The sequence below is a fragment of the Ovis aries genome, chromosome 9, assembly GCF_016772045.2.
Source record: "Ovis aries strain OAR_USU_Benz2616 breed Rambouillet chromosome 9, ARS-UI_Ramb_v3.0, whole genome shotgun sequence".
In the NCBI taxonomy this organism is placed as follows: domain Eukaryota; kingdom Metazoa; phylum Chordata; class Mammalia; order Artiodactyla; family Bovidae; genus Ovis; species Ovis aries.
In genome coordinates, this window is record NC_056062.1 from 3,127,451 (window position 1) to 3,142,739 (window position 15,289).

General features: G+C 43.5%; 1 protein-coding gene across 1 annotated transcript in view; it reads left to right on the plus strand.

The window, feature by feature from the left end:
• The window catches only part of B3GAT2 (beta-1,3-glucuronyltransferase 2), a 111,372-nt gene that overhangs the window by 36,362 nt on the left and 59,721 nt on the right, over window positions 1–15,289 (plus strand). The window contains exon 2 of the mRNA XM_015097680.4: window positions 9,121–9,265. Coding sequence (XP_014953166.2) covers window positions 9,121–9,265 — 145 coding nt within the window. The remainder of the gene's footprint in view (window positions 1–9,120; window positions 9,266–15,289) is intronic.

The window sequence follows — 15,289 nt, forward strand, 5'->3', positions numbered from 1 at the left end:
ACCTTCCAGTTGTGAATTTCAGTTACGTGAAACTGCATTTGCATGTCCAATCACACAAGTAAGTTCATGTGTCTGGTGCACATTGTCATGTGTGTGCATCCTCTACAAGTGGATGTACTTGTAGAGTACTAATAGAAGTACTAATAGTACTAGCAGTACTCTAGTACTTCTAGAGTGCTACTGTAGCCTACGTAGTACTGTACAGTAAAGCACACAAAAGCAAACCACTTGTAGAAGATGCACACACATGACAAAGTAGATGTACTTGTAGAGTACTAGTAGAAGTACTACTAGTAGTACTTATACTGCTAGAAGTACTCTAGTACTTCTAGAGTACTACTGTACTCTAGATAGTACTGTACAGGAAAGCACACAAAAGCAAAACCACTTCTACAGGATGCACATACATGACAACATACACCAGACACATGAACTTAGTTGTGTGATGTGACATGCAAATGCAGGTTCACATCACTGAAATTGTACAGTGTCTTTATTTCAAGCTCAGGGTGTCACCTATGAAGAGAAGAAAAGGAGCTACTACCCAGATGTAACTGGACCATTTTTTCAAGAGGGTAGATAGAGTTGAATCCAGTAAGGAACCTGTGCTATCAGTGTCAGGCATGAGTGAAATCGCAGCTTGCCCTCCATCTCCTATCGCTGACGACGCTTCAGCTCTACTATCCCCCACCTCCCCTCTCTCCTCCAGTCAGTAACTCTTCTTACCTGTCCACTTGATGCCAGCACCTGTATGCCCTATATTTTCAAGGCACTGTACTGTAAAGGTGTTTTATTTTTTGCATCTGTTTGTGTAAGAAGTATTATAGGTTTCCTAAAGTACAGTATTATATACACGATTATTAGTTGAATAACAGGGCTAACTTTGTTGGACTTAGGAACTCATCTCACACACTAGTAGTGTAATGCTCAAAATTCTCCAAGCCAGGCTTCAGCAATACGTGAACCGTGAACTTCCAGGTGTTCAAGCTGGTTTTAGAAAAGGCAAAGGAACCAGAGATCAAATTGCCAACATCCGCTGGATCATGGAAAAAGCAAGAGAGTTCCTGAAAAACATCTATTTCTGCTTTATTGACTATGCCAAAGCCTTTGACTATGTGGATCACAGGAAACTGTGGAAAATTCTTCAAGAGATGGGAATGCCAGACCATCTGACCTGCCTCTTGAGAAACCTATATGCTGGTCAGGAAGAAACAGTCAGAACTGGACATGGAACAACAGACTGGTTCCAAATAGGAAAAGGAGTACATCAGGCCGTATATTGCCACCCTGCCTATTTAACTTATATGCAGAGTACATCATGAGAAACGCTGGACTGGAAGAAACACAAGCTGGAATCAAGATTGCTGGAAGAAATATCAATAACCTCAGATATGCAGATGACATCACCCTTATGGCAGAAAGTGAAGAGGAGCTAAAAAGCCTCTTGATGAAAGTGAAAGAGGAGAGTGAAAAAGTTGGCTTAAATCTCAACATTCAGAAAACAAAGATCATGGCATCTGGTCCCATCATTTCATGGGAAATAAATGGGGAAACAGTGGAAACAGTGTCAGACTTTATTTTTTGGGGCTCCAAACTCACTGCAGATGGTGATTGCAGCCATGAAATTAAATGATGCTTACTCCTTGGAAGGAAAGGTATGACCAACCTAGATAGCACATTGAAAAACAGAGACATTACTTTGCCGACTAAGGTCCATCTAGCCAAGGCTATGGTTCTTCCTGTGGTCATGTATGGATGTGAGAGTTGGACCTGAAGAAAGCTGCTGCCACTGCTAAGTCACTTTAGTCGTGTCCGACTCTGTGCGACCCCATAGATGGCAGCCCATCAGCCTCCCCTATCCCTGGGATTCTCCAGGCAAGAACACTGGAGTGGGTTGCCGTTTCCTTCTGCAATGCATGAAAGTGAAAAGTGAAAGAGAAGTCGCTCAGTCATGTCCGACTTCGTGACCCCATGGACTGCAGCCTACCAGGCTCCTCCACCCATGGGATTTTCCAGGAAAGATTACTGGAGTGGGTTGCCATTGAATTGATGCTTTTGAACTGTAGCATTGGAGAAGACTCTTGAGACTCCCTTGGACTGCAAGGAGATCCAACCAATCCATCCTAAAGATCAGTCCTGGGTGTTCATTGAAAGGACTGATGCTGAAGCTGAAACTCCAATACTTTGGCCACCTCATGTGAAGAGTTGACTCATTGGAAAAGACCTTGATGTTGGGAGGGATTGGGGGCAAGAGGAGAGGGGGACTACAGAGGATGAGATGGCTGGATGGCATCACTGACTTGATGGACGTGAGTCGGAGTGAACTCCAGGAGTTGGTGAGGGACAGGGAGGCCTGGCGTGCTGTGGTTCATGGGGTCACAAAAAGTTGGACACGACTGAGCAACTGAACTGAACTGAACTGAGGAGCAAATTGGACTTATGAACATGCTCTCAGAATGGAACTCATTCTTATGTAGGGACTTACTGTACTTGTGGTTCATCTGGTCTGTTTTCCAGGTGCCAGCTTTGCAGGGAGGACTGTCCCCCATGAGAGCACAGACTGGTAAAGAATCACACGTAGGTTCAGCTTTGGAGGCTGTGGTGGGGGGTGGAGGGGGACTGGGGGGAGCAGGGAGGGCTGGCCTGGTGCTGCTGCAATCCGGCTGCTGTCACCATAAAGGACTCCAGCCCAGTGCACCAGACCGGCAAGGAGGCCGGATAGCTTGGGGTTTTACTACATCTCCATTTAAAACACAAAACCACTCTACAGGCCAGTCCAGACTCCACTCTCAGGCCAGGTATGGCCAAATGCTCTGCTGTGATCTCTGTCTACATGGTAACTGAAGGCAGAGAAAGTGACTGAGAACTTGACCCTAGGCTATAGGATAAGTCTGTATCATACCCTACCCATCAGGGCTGGACAGAGAAGGAGTAGTCACTCCAGGTGCTATGGAAATAAAAATTTTTTTAATTTAAATTTATTTTAATTGGAGGCTAATGTTTTACAATATTGTATTGGTTTTGCCATACATCAACATGAATCCACCATGTGTGTACACGTGTTCCCCCTCCTGAACCTCCCTCCCTCTTCCTTCCCCGTACCATCCCTCTGGGTCATACAAGTGCACCAGCCCCAAGCATCCTGTATCCTGCATCGAACCTGGACTGGCAATTCATTTCATATATGATATTATACATGTTTCAATGCCATTCTCCCAAATCATCCCACCGTCTCCCTCTCCCACAGAGTCCAAAAGACTGTTCTATACATCTGTGTCTCTTTTGCAGTATGTTACGTGTGTTACGTGTGTTGTAATGAATGAATCAAATTCACTACAGTCTGTTCTTTATTCAGATATCCTTAGTATTTACCAGGTATCCTTTTTCTGTTCCAGGAGACTTTTCTGGGCACATTACATTCAGTCAGGTCTCTGTAGGTTCCTCTTTGGCTGTGATAGTTTCTCTCATTTTCCTTGGTTTTGTTGACCTTGACAGTTTGGAGGAGTGTAACTGAAAGTGTTAGTCGCTCAGTCCTGTCCAACTTTGTCCAACCAGACCGAATGTAGCCCGCTAGGCCGCTCTGTCCCTGCAGTTCTCCAGGCAGGAATACTGGAGTGGGTAGCCATTCATTTCTCCAGGAGTTCGTCCCAACCCCAGGATTGAACCTGTGTCTGCACTGCACATTGAACCTACACCGCAGGCAGGTTCTTTACCACCTCAGCCACCAGGGAAGCCGTGTTTTTAATGAGTTTGACACTTTAGAGGAGTACTGGTCAGGTATATTGTAGCATGCCACTCCATTGAAGTTTTTCTGAGGTTTTCCTCATGATTAGAATATGGTTATGGATGAGGGAAGAAAAGAGCCCTTTTCATCATATCAGGTTAAGGGTACATACTATCTACACTTTTGTATAGCTCATTATTTTGCATTGTTTCTTCTCTAGTCACTGGGAGCTCTTTCAGCTGGCTGTGTTCTTCAGAGAGACCCTCGCTGATGTGGGTCCGTGTGGGATCTTTGCCTTTTAAACCCATCCTTACTTTCTGGCACTGCAGGATGATTTAGGCTCATCTTGTGTATCTCCCATCTCTGTGCTGGAATTGGCCATTTCTCCAAGGAGCCCTGGTTTCTCTTATTAGAAAGATCCCCAGAGGTTAGAAAAGCCCATGGAGGGACAGTGTCATTTGCAGCATATCAAGGGCACATGACTGAAAACTGTGGACGGTATCCTTGGGGTTTCTCCATTGTGAACTTCCTTCCACACTGATCTCTCTAAAAGGAAGTTACTATGCAGCCCGCCCCAAAGGAGTTGGGAGTCAGCTCTACCTCCTTGGCTGGGAGGAGGGCCACCTACATACAGAATTTGCAATTCTTCTGCGTGGGAAGTGGTATATTCCTCATGCGCTGATTTATTCAAACATTTGTTTATATACTTCGGTTATATTTGTGTTTAGTGTTTGTTTTGTAGTTTGTAATCTAATTTTGTTGATCAAATTGTTCCACCTTTGGCCATTTGGTAGACTCCTGTGGGCCTTTTTATATGCCCCCATCAATGTGTACTTTGTTTGTTTTTGTCTTTTTGAATGCTCCCTTGCTTCCTGGCTCTGAAGATGCCCAGGATCATCTTGTATATTTCTGCCCCAGCCCTGGAGTCAGCTGCTTCTCTGAGTAGCTCTGGTTCCCTTTATTAGAGCATGGTGTTAGGAACCGTGATCTGGAGCCAGGTGAGCTTGGTGCTGCTGAGGAGGTCACTGCTCCCAGGCCCCTCAGCTGACAGAGCAAGGAACTGTGTGTGTACTAACCAGCGTACACACGTGTCTATCTATTGCTGTTGTTTAGTCTCTAAACTGGATCTGACGCCTTTGCAATTCCATGGACAGTAGCCCCCCCCCCCCCAGGCTCCTCTGTCCGTAGGATTTCCCAGCCAAGAATACTGGAGTGGCTTGCCATGTCCTTCTCCAGATCTTCCAGAGCCATGGATCCTGCTTGGCAGGTGGACTCTTCACCACTGAGCCACCTGGGAAGCCCTGTCTATAGCCATCTCTATAGTAAGCTCTAACCGTCTATAATCCTCTCTATAGGAAGCTAAACATGAGCACACACTGCTGTCTCCAGCTCTCATCCACAGCCACCCGGGTCATGCTGCTCTTCTCTTTCCCCATCTGTAAGTTCTCACTCCAGCAGTGAGAAACTCGGCTCCCAGCAGCCACTGTCCAAAATGAATCTATTTTATTAAGGAAGGCAGGGGAATGTTGCTGTCTGCGGCCTGAAGCACTTGAGTGGCCTTCTTCCTGGAAAGTCTTGGGTCTTCGTGTCCATGGTGGCCAGTCTTCTCGTGCTGTGGGCTTAGCTCAAGCCTCAGCAGGTCCCAGACCAGATCAGAGTCTCGGAAATGTACCTCACAGCACCATCTGCTCCGCTTAGAGCCATTATCAGCATCAGATTTAAGTAGCTTGTTTTGCAGTTGATTGTGTTACTGATTCTTCTTTCCCGGAACATTGGCTTCATAGGCACGGACCTCATCCACCTTGCTCAGGGGCTGGCACTGGATGCATATTAGGTATGTGACTGACATTTAGTGGAAAGATACAGGAGATGTGAAGAGATGTGAGGTGTGGTCTTCTAGACCTTCTGCCCAGTGACACAAGAGAAGGGTTGAGTATATAACATTAGAGGCATTTCTGCTTCTAGAATTCTTAGCTCCTTTAAGTAATTAGCTTCTGCCTCTCAGAAGTTCATGCTCTGTAAATGGTTGTGTATGGGAATCAAAATTATCTGGGAAAAAAGAGAAAAGATCCTGGGCAATATCCAGTTATGTGAAGGACACAGTGTGGAGTGAATAGCGCTGAGCCAAGGAACTGTTAGTTGAAGGAAATGGATGGTGAATCAGATGCAACAGAGAAAACAGATATGATGCTAATTTTTCAGACTTGTTCCAAAGAAAATTTATGGATGTGTTGGATCATATAAATGTAGCTTCTCTGTTGGAAAATACCGGGTGTTTATGCTCAATATTGGAAAGGACCCTGGGCTCCAGGTGCACACTCACTGCGTCTTCATCATATTTGCAGCTCTCTTTCCTGTCTGTCTTTAGTTCTAAACATGGATTCTGGCATACTGAAGGTGATTTTTTTTATTGTGGATTTGGGGTGGCATTTTTGCCACTGAAATTATTAGTTTAAAAAGAAGGATATGGGATGTAAAATTCTTTATTGTAATTCTACTCCTTGAGGTTGCCTATAGCATTTCATGCTTCATAAGATCAAGGATTTTGCTCATTTCCCTTTGGAAAAAATAAATACAACTTTCACTTACCAGTAGGTCTTAAAGGAAGCTAAAGACACTTGTTTAACTTTCTGTTTCACTATAAGGGCATTCTGATGATGACAGACGTGTGATCTGAAGTGCTCCAGTCCTGCCACTGGCCACTAGCTGTCTCCCAGACTGGGACCAAAGCCTTGTAGCTTAAAGCTGCAGGAACAAAGTTGGCTTAAAGAAACAGGGTCTGGTTGCTGGTAAGAGTCGCCAGACATGGAGTGCAGGGCAGTTCCTTGCCTCCCTGCTGGAGGAGGTGCAGACAAACCGGCACCCCCTGCCCTGGGGAGTTTGAAGGCGTTTGGACTGGAGGAGTGTGGAGATGTACCTAACACATCTTGTGGTCCTTCAGCCATTGGGTGTGCTCGTGATTTGGGCTGGTTGCTTGGGAATCCTGTCCATTTAACTGGGAGTCACAGCGGGAGGAGTCAGTGATAGAGTATGGCTCTGGTGTTGAATACAGAGGACGAAAATGCCTTTGGGGGCCAGACCTGGTCTTAAAGTTGTGAATCTTATTAATAGGCAAAGTGCTTCCTCACTGTCTTAACATCCAGCACTTCACTCCTCGATTTCAAACTGGAGCTCACACCAGGTACCTGGAATTGTGCCATGACATAGCTGCTGCTTTGTGCTAAGAAAGTGGGAAAGCTTTTAAATATTGGGAATTATTTTAGTTATAGGAAAATTTTACTTATAATAGGAACAGTCATCCTTACATCCCCCTCTCCTCAGAAAAGAATGTAGCTGCCATGGACTCCTTAAGGAGCAGTGATGGAATGAAAAGGATGCTGAACAAGACGGGTCCCTGGGGTGACATGCAGATGCTCTGTAAATAGCTCTGCTATTTTCCTGTAAAATGCCTGGCATACTCTGTAATGCAAAGCTGTACTGTACTGCCAGGTCCTGTACTGCCAGGCTGTGTGATGCAGGATTCCACACTGAATCTCAGAGGCATGCATACATGGCAAAAGCATCTGGATCTTTCTGAAGTTGTAGACTACAGGCATCCCTAGGTACCCATGGGAGATTGGCTCCAGGACCCACTGCAGGTACCAAAATCTGAGGATGCTCAAGTGCCAACCTGGACCGTCCGTATCCACAGGTTCAGCATCTGTGGGCTCAACCAACTGTGAATATGATGTGCTGCCTGTATTTAAATGACTGACATTTTAAAATTTAGCATGCTTGGAAATATAATCCTGCCACATCACCTGTGTTCAATAGTCATTGCTTCTCCTTTAGCATCTGATCCTCTGAGAAAATAAAACATGAACAGATGTTTGGTCTGAGCTACTCTCAGGAATTTGGAGCATGCAAACAAACCCTGCATGTTCTAGCATGAAACTGGCACAGAAGTGTGAAGAATCACTTCTGTTTCATCTCGTTACCCAGAACCCTAGGCCATTCTGGAATCTGTGGACAAAATCCTTCACGTTTTTCATGGCCCTGTTTAAAGTGAAAAGCCAGGCATTGAACCCGTCTGGCCGTGTTTGCTAGCCCCTGTAGGAGTGTTCCCAGTTACGTGTGTTCTACTCTTTAAGGAAATTTCTCTTTTCCTGTTTCCTGTCTCCTTCCACTCTTTTCCTGTCTGTCTGCCTCTTTGCCCGTGAGGTACCTCTTCACAGCACAGCTCATCCTGATCTCTTGCTACCCATGACTCACATATCAGGTATCATGTGGTGCTTACATCCTTATCAAGAATGTTTCGGCCTTTGCTGTATCCAGACACAGCCTATGCGTTGTCAGGAGGACACCCACCCAAGTCTGAGATGGGGTCTGCCTACCAACTTTCCACATTTCAACATTTAGTGCTCCAGGAAAAAGCAGTTTAGGAGCTGAAAAATCACAGGCATTTTAAGGAAATATCAAAAAAAGGACACAGCACTATTTTCGTGCCTTGTTAGCAACAAGGCCATTTTGTCACTGTAAGAAAAATATGTATTAGATTTAATTTGGTTTTTCAGTATGCTTGGCATGTTTGAGATATCAAACAAGAAAATGGAAATGTTTCCATTTTCTGCAGTGTGCAAGGAGACGGGTGTGAAGGTGGAGTGAACTGAGAAGAGGACTGTATTTTTGTGAACTTTGCGTCTTTCCCTTTAAGGAAATCTAGGAGATAACTTCTGGTTGAGGGCTGTCTTTGACCAGAGCTCCACCAAGCACAAGAGTGTGTACCTGGAGAGGACCAGAGATTCCAGTCACTGGCATGGGGCATTCCTCTCTAATTTGGCCAAACTGCCTTTGAAAGGCAGGCGAGTTTAGGGTGCATTTTTCTTTCTGTCAGTCCGGAGGGTGCCTGGTGTCCATTCTGGATCTGCATCCCATCATGCGTGTTCCCAGACAAGATGTCTCTGTGTCTGTCGCAATCCAAAATCAGAGCCAGCCAAGCCCTGTGACTTCTCTGAGTGGAACTCCTGCTGTTAACTGGACATGCGGTTCCCTGGGGGTCAGCCAGCCTCCTCACTTCTGGAGGTACCGAGCACTGTTGCAGATTCAGCTTTGAGACAAGTGGACAGTATCTGATGGCCACAACTTAGCTTCCAAGGAGGTGAGCAATGTTCAGACCCTGACGCACTTTATCTCTCAGCCCTGAGCCCCTGACTGAGTTCACTGCGGCGCAAGACAGTGGTCCCCAGCGGGGAATCGGGGAGCCGTCTACCAGCAGGAGGGCTCTGTTCAGAAACCCGCGCCTTTTGAACATCTCCACTCTCCCTTGCCCCTGTTTCTTCTGTGGCTCACATTCCTTTCCTCCTTTCAAGGTCTTTCCCCTAAGGAGCCCTCAACCACATCTCTTTCCGCTTTTGTAGATGCGAACGACACGCAAGGTCTCAGTCTGGCCGGTGGGCCTGGTCGGTGGGCGGCGCTATGAACGTCCGCTGGTGGAGAACGGCAAAGTCGTGGGCTGGTACACCGGCTGGAGAGCAGACAGGCCTTTCGCCATTGACATGGCAGGTGAGGCGCGTGGATGGCGGGGTTTGCTCCTGCAGGACTGTTCCCGCCACCTCTCTATGGTGCAACTGCACTGGAGGAAGGATGCTTTGAAAGACTGCTTCGGTTCTTCTCTAGGCTGTATTACGTGCAGCAGATGAACTATTTAACTAAACCCTCAAAGCATGCTTTGGGGGTAATTCAAGGAGAAATCAATTTTTGGAGTGATTAGAAAACGCTCATTCCACTTTGTCATCTGTCCATACAGCCATCCCTTTTCCAGGGGGGTGGGTTGGCGGGAGGGAGCTGGTGGGGACCACACATGGCCCAGGCTTCAGGGGCTCTGCAGCCCGTAGCTCTCTGTGCTTTGTTTACAAGTCCAGCTGGTTGTAACATATCACATGTGTACTGGTTATAATATAATCACATGTGTTATAATATATCCCATGTATAATATATCCCGTGTATTGGTAAATGGAACAGGCATATGGTATAGGCAAGCTCATCATTTTAATGATTATTGATGCATTTAGGGCTTATTGATACATTTAGTAACTAAAATATAAAGTTGGATGACTGGTTGTTCAAACATGGATTAACATTAAATATAACTGTCTTCTGAAGTTTTTGAAATGAAACTGTTTTTGACGTTGGTTGAAAACCAACCAACTAAATTGAATAAAACCTGCAGTAGCCCACAAATTCTAAAATGCTGCTTCATCACAAAGTGACTCATTTTCTAGGGGTTATATAAAATGATGCCTGTGATTACTCTAGAAGGATGCAGTTTGAAACATGAGGCTTGGAGGCCAAAAAAAAAAAAAAAAATTCACTGACATCTATAACCTAGAAGATGACGGCAGAGTTGCTTCAAAATTGATCTCATCCATCTTCAGGTCTGAAACAGAGCTCTGTCTGTCAGCCTGGGCTTGGTCAATATTGTGTGTGTTATTTCCCAGCTGTAGTCAGAATCACTACGTTCAGAATTCTGATGGGATGGAAGCTATGTTCTGACTGGCTTCATCACTTTAATTATGACAGTACTATAAATTTGAGGGAGTGAGGCCATGAAGAGGGCTAGGGATAAAACTGCTGGGGAAAGCCTTGTGGATGGCTGCTCCACTGCCCTGCATCATGGGAGAAGACAAGCTAGGACATCCTAACTCCACATTTCCCGAGTGCACACATTTGGGGGCCATGTGTCATGATCTGTGACCCTCCCCTGATCCTCCTCTCCCAAACCCTTTCCCTGCATCCTGACCTCTCCGTTGCTCTTCCAATCCAAGCCTTACTCCTCATCCCTCAGTTCTTACAGCCCCAGAGCTGAGCTGACGTCTCAACCAAAGCATCTTCCTGAAGGCAGACAGAGAGGCAAGTCAGCCATATTTGGAAGGTCTCAAGGATTCTCAAAAGAGTTATCTCCTCAATCCAGTCTGAGTTTGTGGCCCTGAAAGTATGACTGACTATAACCTATAACGTGTCTTTTGAGAATCAAGGTTATTGTTTTTTTTTTTTTCTGTTCAGAAGTGTCCCTTTGAGCAGAAGACTTGGGTTCTATTAGGAAAAATCTTGTGCTTCTCTGGGACTTGGCCTCCTCATGCAGAATGAGGGAGTGAGTGGCCAGTCAGGTCTTCCCTAATGAATTCCTCCTTTCCCTGGCTTCCTACCTTGGAAGTCCAAAGGAAAGTCTAGGTCCCTGGATTCTAAGTGAGGGTGTGACTGCTAACATAGCCAGCTGGCAGATAGCTGGTCCTAATTGTCCCCAGAGCCTTGCCTGAACTTCCCAGGAGCATCTCTGCCGATCACCCTGCAAGGTAACTTCAAGGTGAAAATAACATGGATACATCTTTCTGGATTTTGCTGTAAGAACTTTATGCAGATGATCAAGTATCCAGTAAACAGTAAACCCATTGAGTGTTTTGCATTGCTTCCTCCAGAATTTGGATACAAATAGATATATCCAAAATTCAAGAAAGGCACATGGGTTTTGTGATTTAGGCTGGCTACTGATAAGATATTTGATGCTCTTTCACTGCCAAAATCTCTGGGAAACTTTTCTCCATGACATGACTTATAGTTGGATTTTTCTAAGCCCCTTATTATATTTCAAAGCATAAGAGCTATCAGAAAAAAATGAATGATTTGCTTATTTTTTATTAATTACCCTTATTTTAACATAGGAATAAAATTTCTGTCTCAAATAAAACAACTTTTGAAACACTAAATTATTTTATTCACACATGAATTTTCTTTGGAAATTAGTTTTCAGCAAATTATTGATATTTTTGGACATCTTTACATGACAGTGATTTGGTTGATAAGATAAAGATCTGACTTTGAGGCAGTTTGTTCTCATTCTAAAACTTGGAATTCCACAGCTTTGTTTAGATTGCATATAATCCATTTATTCTTAGTGGGGCAAGAGGAAGATCTTTTAGATGTTCTTGTACAAATGATACTTCCCACCTCATTGTCAAGGGACAGACACACACAGTCACTATCTCTAGAGAGAAGGAAGCAGAAAACCCACTTCCCTGCTATACCCAGGAAAGCCTGAGAAGCACTGCTTTGAAAAAGGTTGTGATCGTTGCCTTGGGGGCCTGCACTGGAGCCTGGGCCTCGCTTGGATTGCCACAAACTGATGGAAATGCAACTGACAGCTGCATGGGGTCCTGGCTCCTTGGACCAGCACCAGCCTGAAGGCCCACGTGGATTGTGGAGCCAGCCATGTGAGATTGTTACCCCACCCACCTTCAGCCCCACAGCCCCATGAGAGGAACATCCCTGTAGCCAGCCAGGCCAGGGTCCAGGCTCCCACCATCACACTCATAGTAGCCAGCCCAGCCACAGAAGAAGAAGGCACACAGCCCACAGAGGGGGCACCCCTAGAGCATATAGCTCTGGAGACCAGGGAAGAGTAGGTTGCAGGGCCCCAAAGGACGTCTCCTAAATGAGGCTACTTCTCCAAGATCAAGAAACGTAACCAGCCCACCTAACACAGAGGAATAAACAAAATTGGGCAAAATAAGGAGATGGAAGAATATGTTCTAAATGAAAGAACAGGACAACCTCAGAAAGAGAACTAAATGAAGTGAAGAAAATGAATTTACCTGATAAAGAGTTCAAGGTGATAATTATAAACAAGCTCATCAAACTCAGAAGAATGAATGAGCATGGTAAGAATTTCAACAAAGAGCTAGAAAATATAAAGAAGAATGAAGCACAATTTAGGAATACAATAAATGAAATAAAAAATACACTAGAAGGATTCGACAGTAGATTAGATAATATAGAGGAACAGGTCAGTGACCTGGAAGACAGAGTAGTGGAAATCAAGCTGAACAGGAAAAAAAATTTTTAATGATGGTAGTTTAAGAGACTCCTGGGACAATATCAAATAAACTAACATCCACATTAGAGGGGTCCCAGAAGGAGAAAAGAGAAAGAGGTAGGTAACTTATTTGGAGAAAAAAGTAGCTGAAAACTTTCTTAACCTGGGAAAGGATACCGACATCCAGGTCCAAGAAGCACAGAGTGTCCTGAAAAAGATGAACTCAATGACGTCTACACCAAGACCTTATAATTAAAGTGGCAATTATTAAAGAGAGACTCTTAAAAGCACCAAAAGAACAGCAACTAGTCACATATAAGGGAACTTCCATGTGACAATCAGCTTTCTTTTTGGCAGGAATTTTGCCAGCCAGAAGAGAGTAGCATGATATATTCAAAGTGATGAAAGGGAAAAAAAGAAAAGGAATACTCTACCTAGCAAGGTTAGCATTCAGATTTGAGGAGAAAGGATTTTAAAGGTAAGCAAAAGTTAAAGGAATTCAGTACCACTGGGCTTCCCTGGTGGCTCAGCTGGTACCTGCAATGCAAGAGACTTGGCTTTGATCCCTGGGTTGGGAAGCTCCCCTGGAGAAGGGAAAGGCTACCCACTCCAGTATTCTGGCCTAGAGAATTCCATGGACTGTATAGTCCATGGGGTCACAAAGAGTCAGACACGACTGAGCCACTTTCACTTTCTTTCACTTTCAACCAGCTTTGCAAAATATGTTAAAGAGGCTAGTTTAAAGAGAAAATACCACAACTGAAAATATGAAAATTAGAGAAGGAAAAAAATCTCACTGGTAAAAACAAATATATAGTAAAAGCAATAGATCAGCTGCTTTAAAGGCTAGTAGGAAGGTTAAAAGTATAAAATCATCTGTATCCACAATAAGAAGTAGTTAAGAAATATACAAACAAACAGATGCAAAATAATTACACTAAATAGACTAAATATTCCAATCAAAGGACATAGAGAAGCTGAATGAATAAAAAACAAAATCCATGTATATGCTACCTACAAGAAATTAACCTCATCTCTAAAGACACATGAAGACTGAATGTGATGTCATGAAAAAAGGTATTCCACATAAATGGAATTGAAAAGCAGGGAATAGCAATACTTACATCAGATGAAAGACTTTAAAACAAAGAAGAAATCGACAAAGAAGAATATTATGTAATGATAAAAGGATTTATCAAGAAGATATAACAATTGTTAATGTATAGGCACTCATTATGCTGCTAAGTCGCTTCAGTCATGTCCGACTCTGTGCAACCCCATAGACGGCAGCCCACCAGGCTCCCCTGTCCCTGGGATTCTCCAGGCAAGAACACTGGAGTGGGTTGCCATTTCCTTCTCCAATGCATGAAAGTGAAAAGTGAAAGTGAAGTCGCTCAGTCGTGTCCGACTCTTAGCAACCCCATGGACTGCAGCCTACCAGGCTCCTCCATCCATGGGATTTTCCAGGCAAGAGTACTGGAGTTGGGTGCCATCGCCTTCTCCGATGCACCCATTATAGGAGTACCTAAATGCATAAAGCAAATATTAACAAACACAAAGGGAGAAAATAATACAATACATTACAATATTAATAATAGGGACTTTGGTGCCCTACTTATATCAGTGGACAGATCATCTAGATAGAAAATCAATAAGGAAAGTTGGCTTTAAATGACACATTAGAGCAGATGAAATTAATAGATTCAGAACCTTTCATTAAAAAACACCAAAATATATACTCTTTTCAAGTGCACATAGAACATTTTCCAGGATAGATCACACAAAAAAAGTTTCAACAAATGTAAGAAAGTTGAAATTATATCAAATGTATTTTCTGATCATAACAGTATGGAAACAGAAATCAAATACAGGAAAAATACTGCAAAAAAAAACAAATATTTGGAGACTAAACAACATACTACTAAACAACCGATGAGTCTTGAAGAAGTCACAGAGGAAATTTTAAAAAATACCCAGAGACAAATGAAAATGGAAGCATAAAGTAACAAAATCTATGGGACACAGCAAAAGCAGTTCTTAGAGGGAAATTAGAGGCATAAAGGACCACCTCAGGAAACATGAGAAAAATCTCACATAAACAATCTAACATTACACCTAAAAGAACTAGAAAAAGAAAAACAAAACCAGAAGGTAGTCAAAGGAATGAATCACAAAGATCAGGACACTAATAAATGAAACAGAAAGTAAGGAAAAACAAAAGACAAGATCAGTGAAACTAAGGATGGTACTTTGAAAAGATGTATTGATAAAGCTTTAGCCAGACTCGGCAAGAGGAAAAGAAGGGATCCAAATAAATAAAATCAGAACTGAAAGAGGAGACATTGCAACCAACACCACAGAAATACAAAGGATTATAAGACATTACTATAAAAGTTTCCAATAAAATGGACAATATATTATAGAAGAAATGAATAAATTCCTACAAATATATAATCTCTCAAGACTGAATCAGGAAGAAATAGAAAATACAAGCAGACCCCACTACCACTAATAAACTGGAATCAGTAAGTTAAAAACTCTTAACAACTAAAAGTCCAGGACCAAACAGCATCATAGGTGATTTTTATCAAAATGTAAACAGGAGTTAATGCCTATTCTTCTCAAACTATTCCAAAATTACAAAGAGAAAGGAATGCTTCCAAACTCATTTTATGAGGCCAGCATCATTTTGATACCAGACACATCACAGACACAAC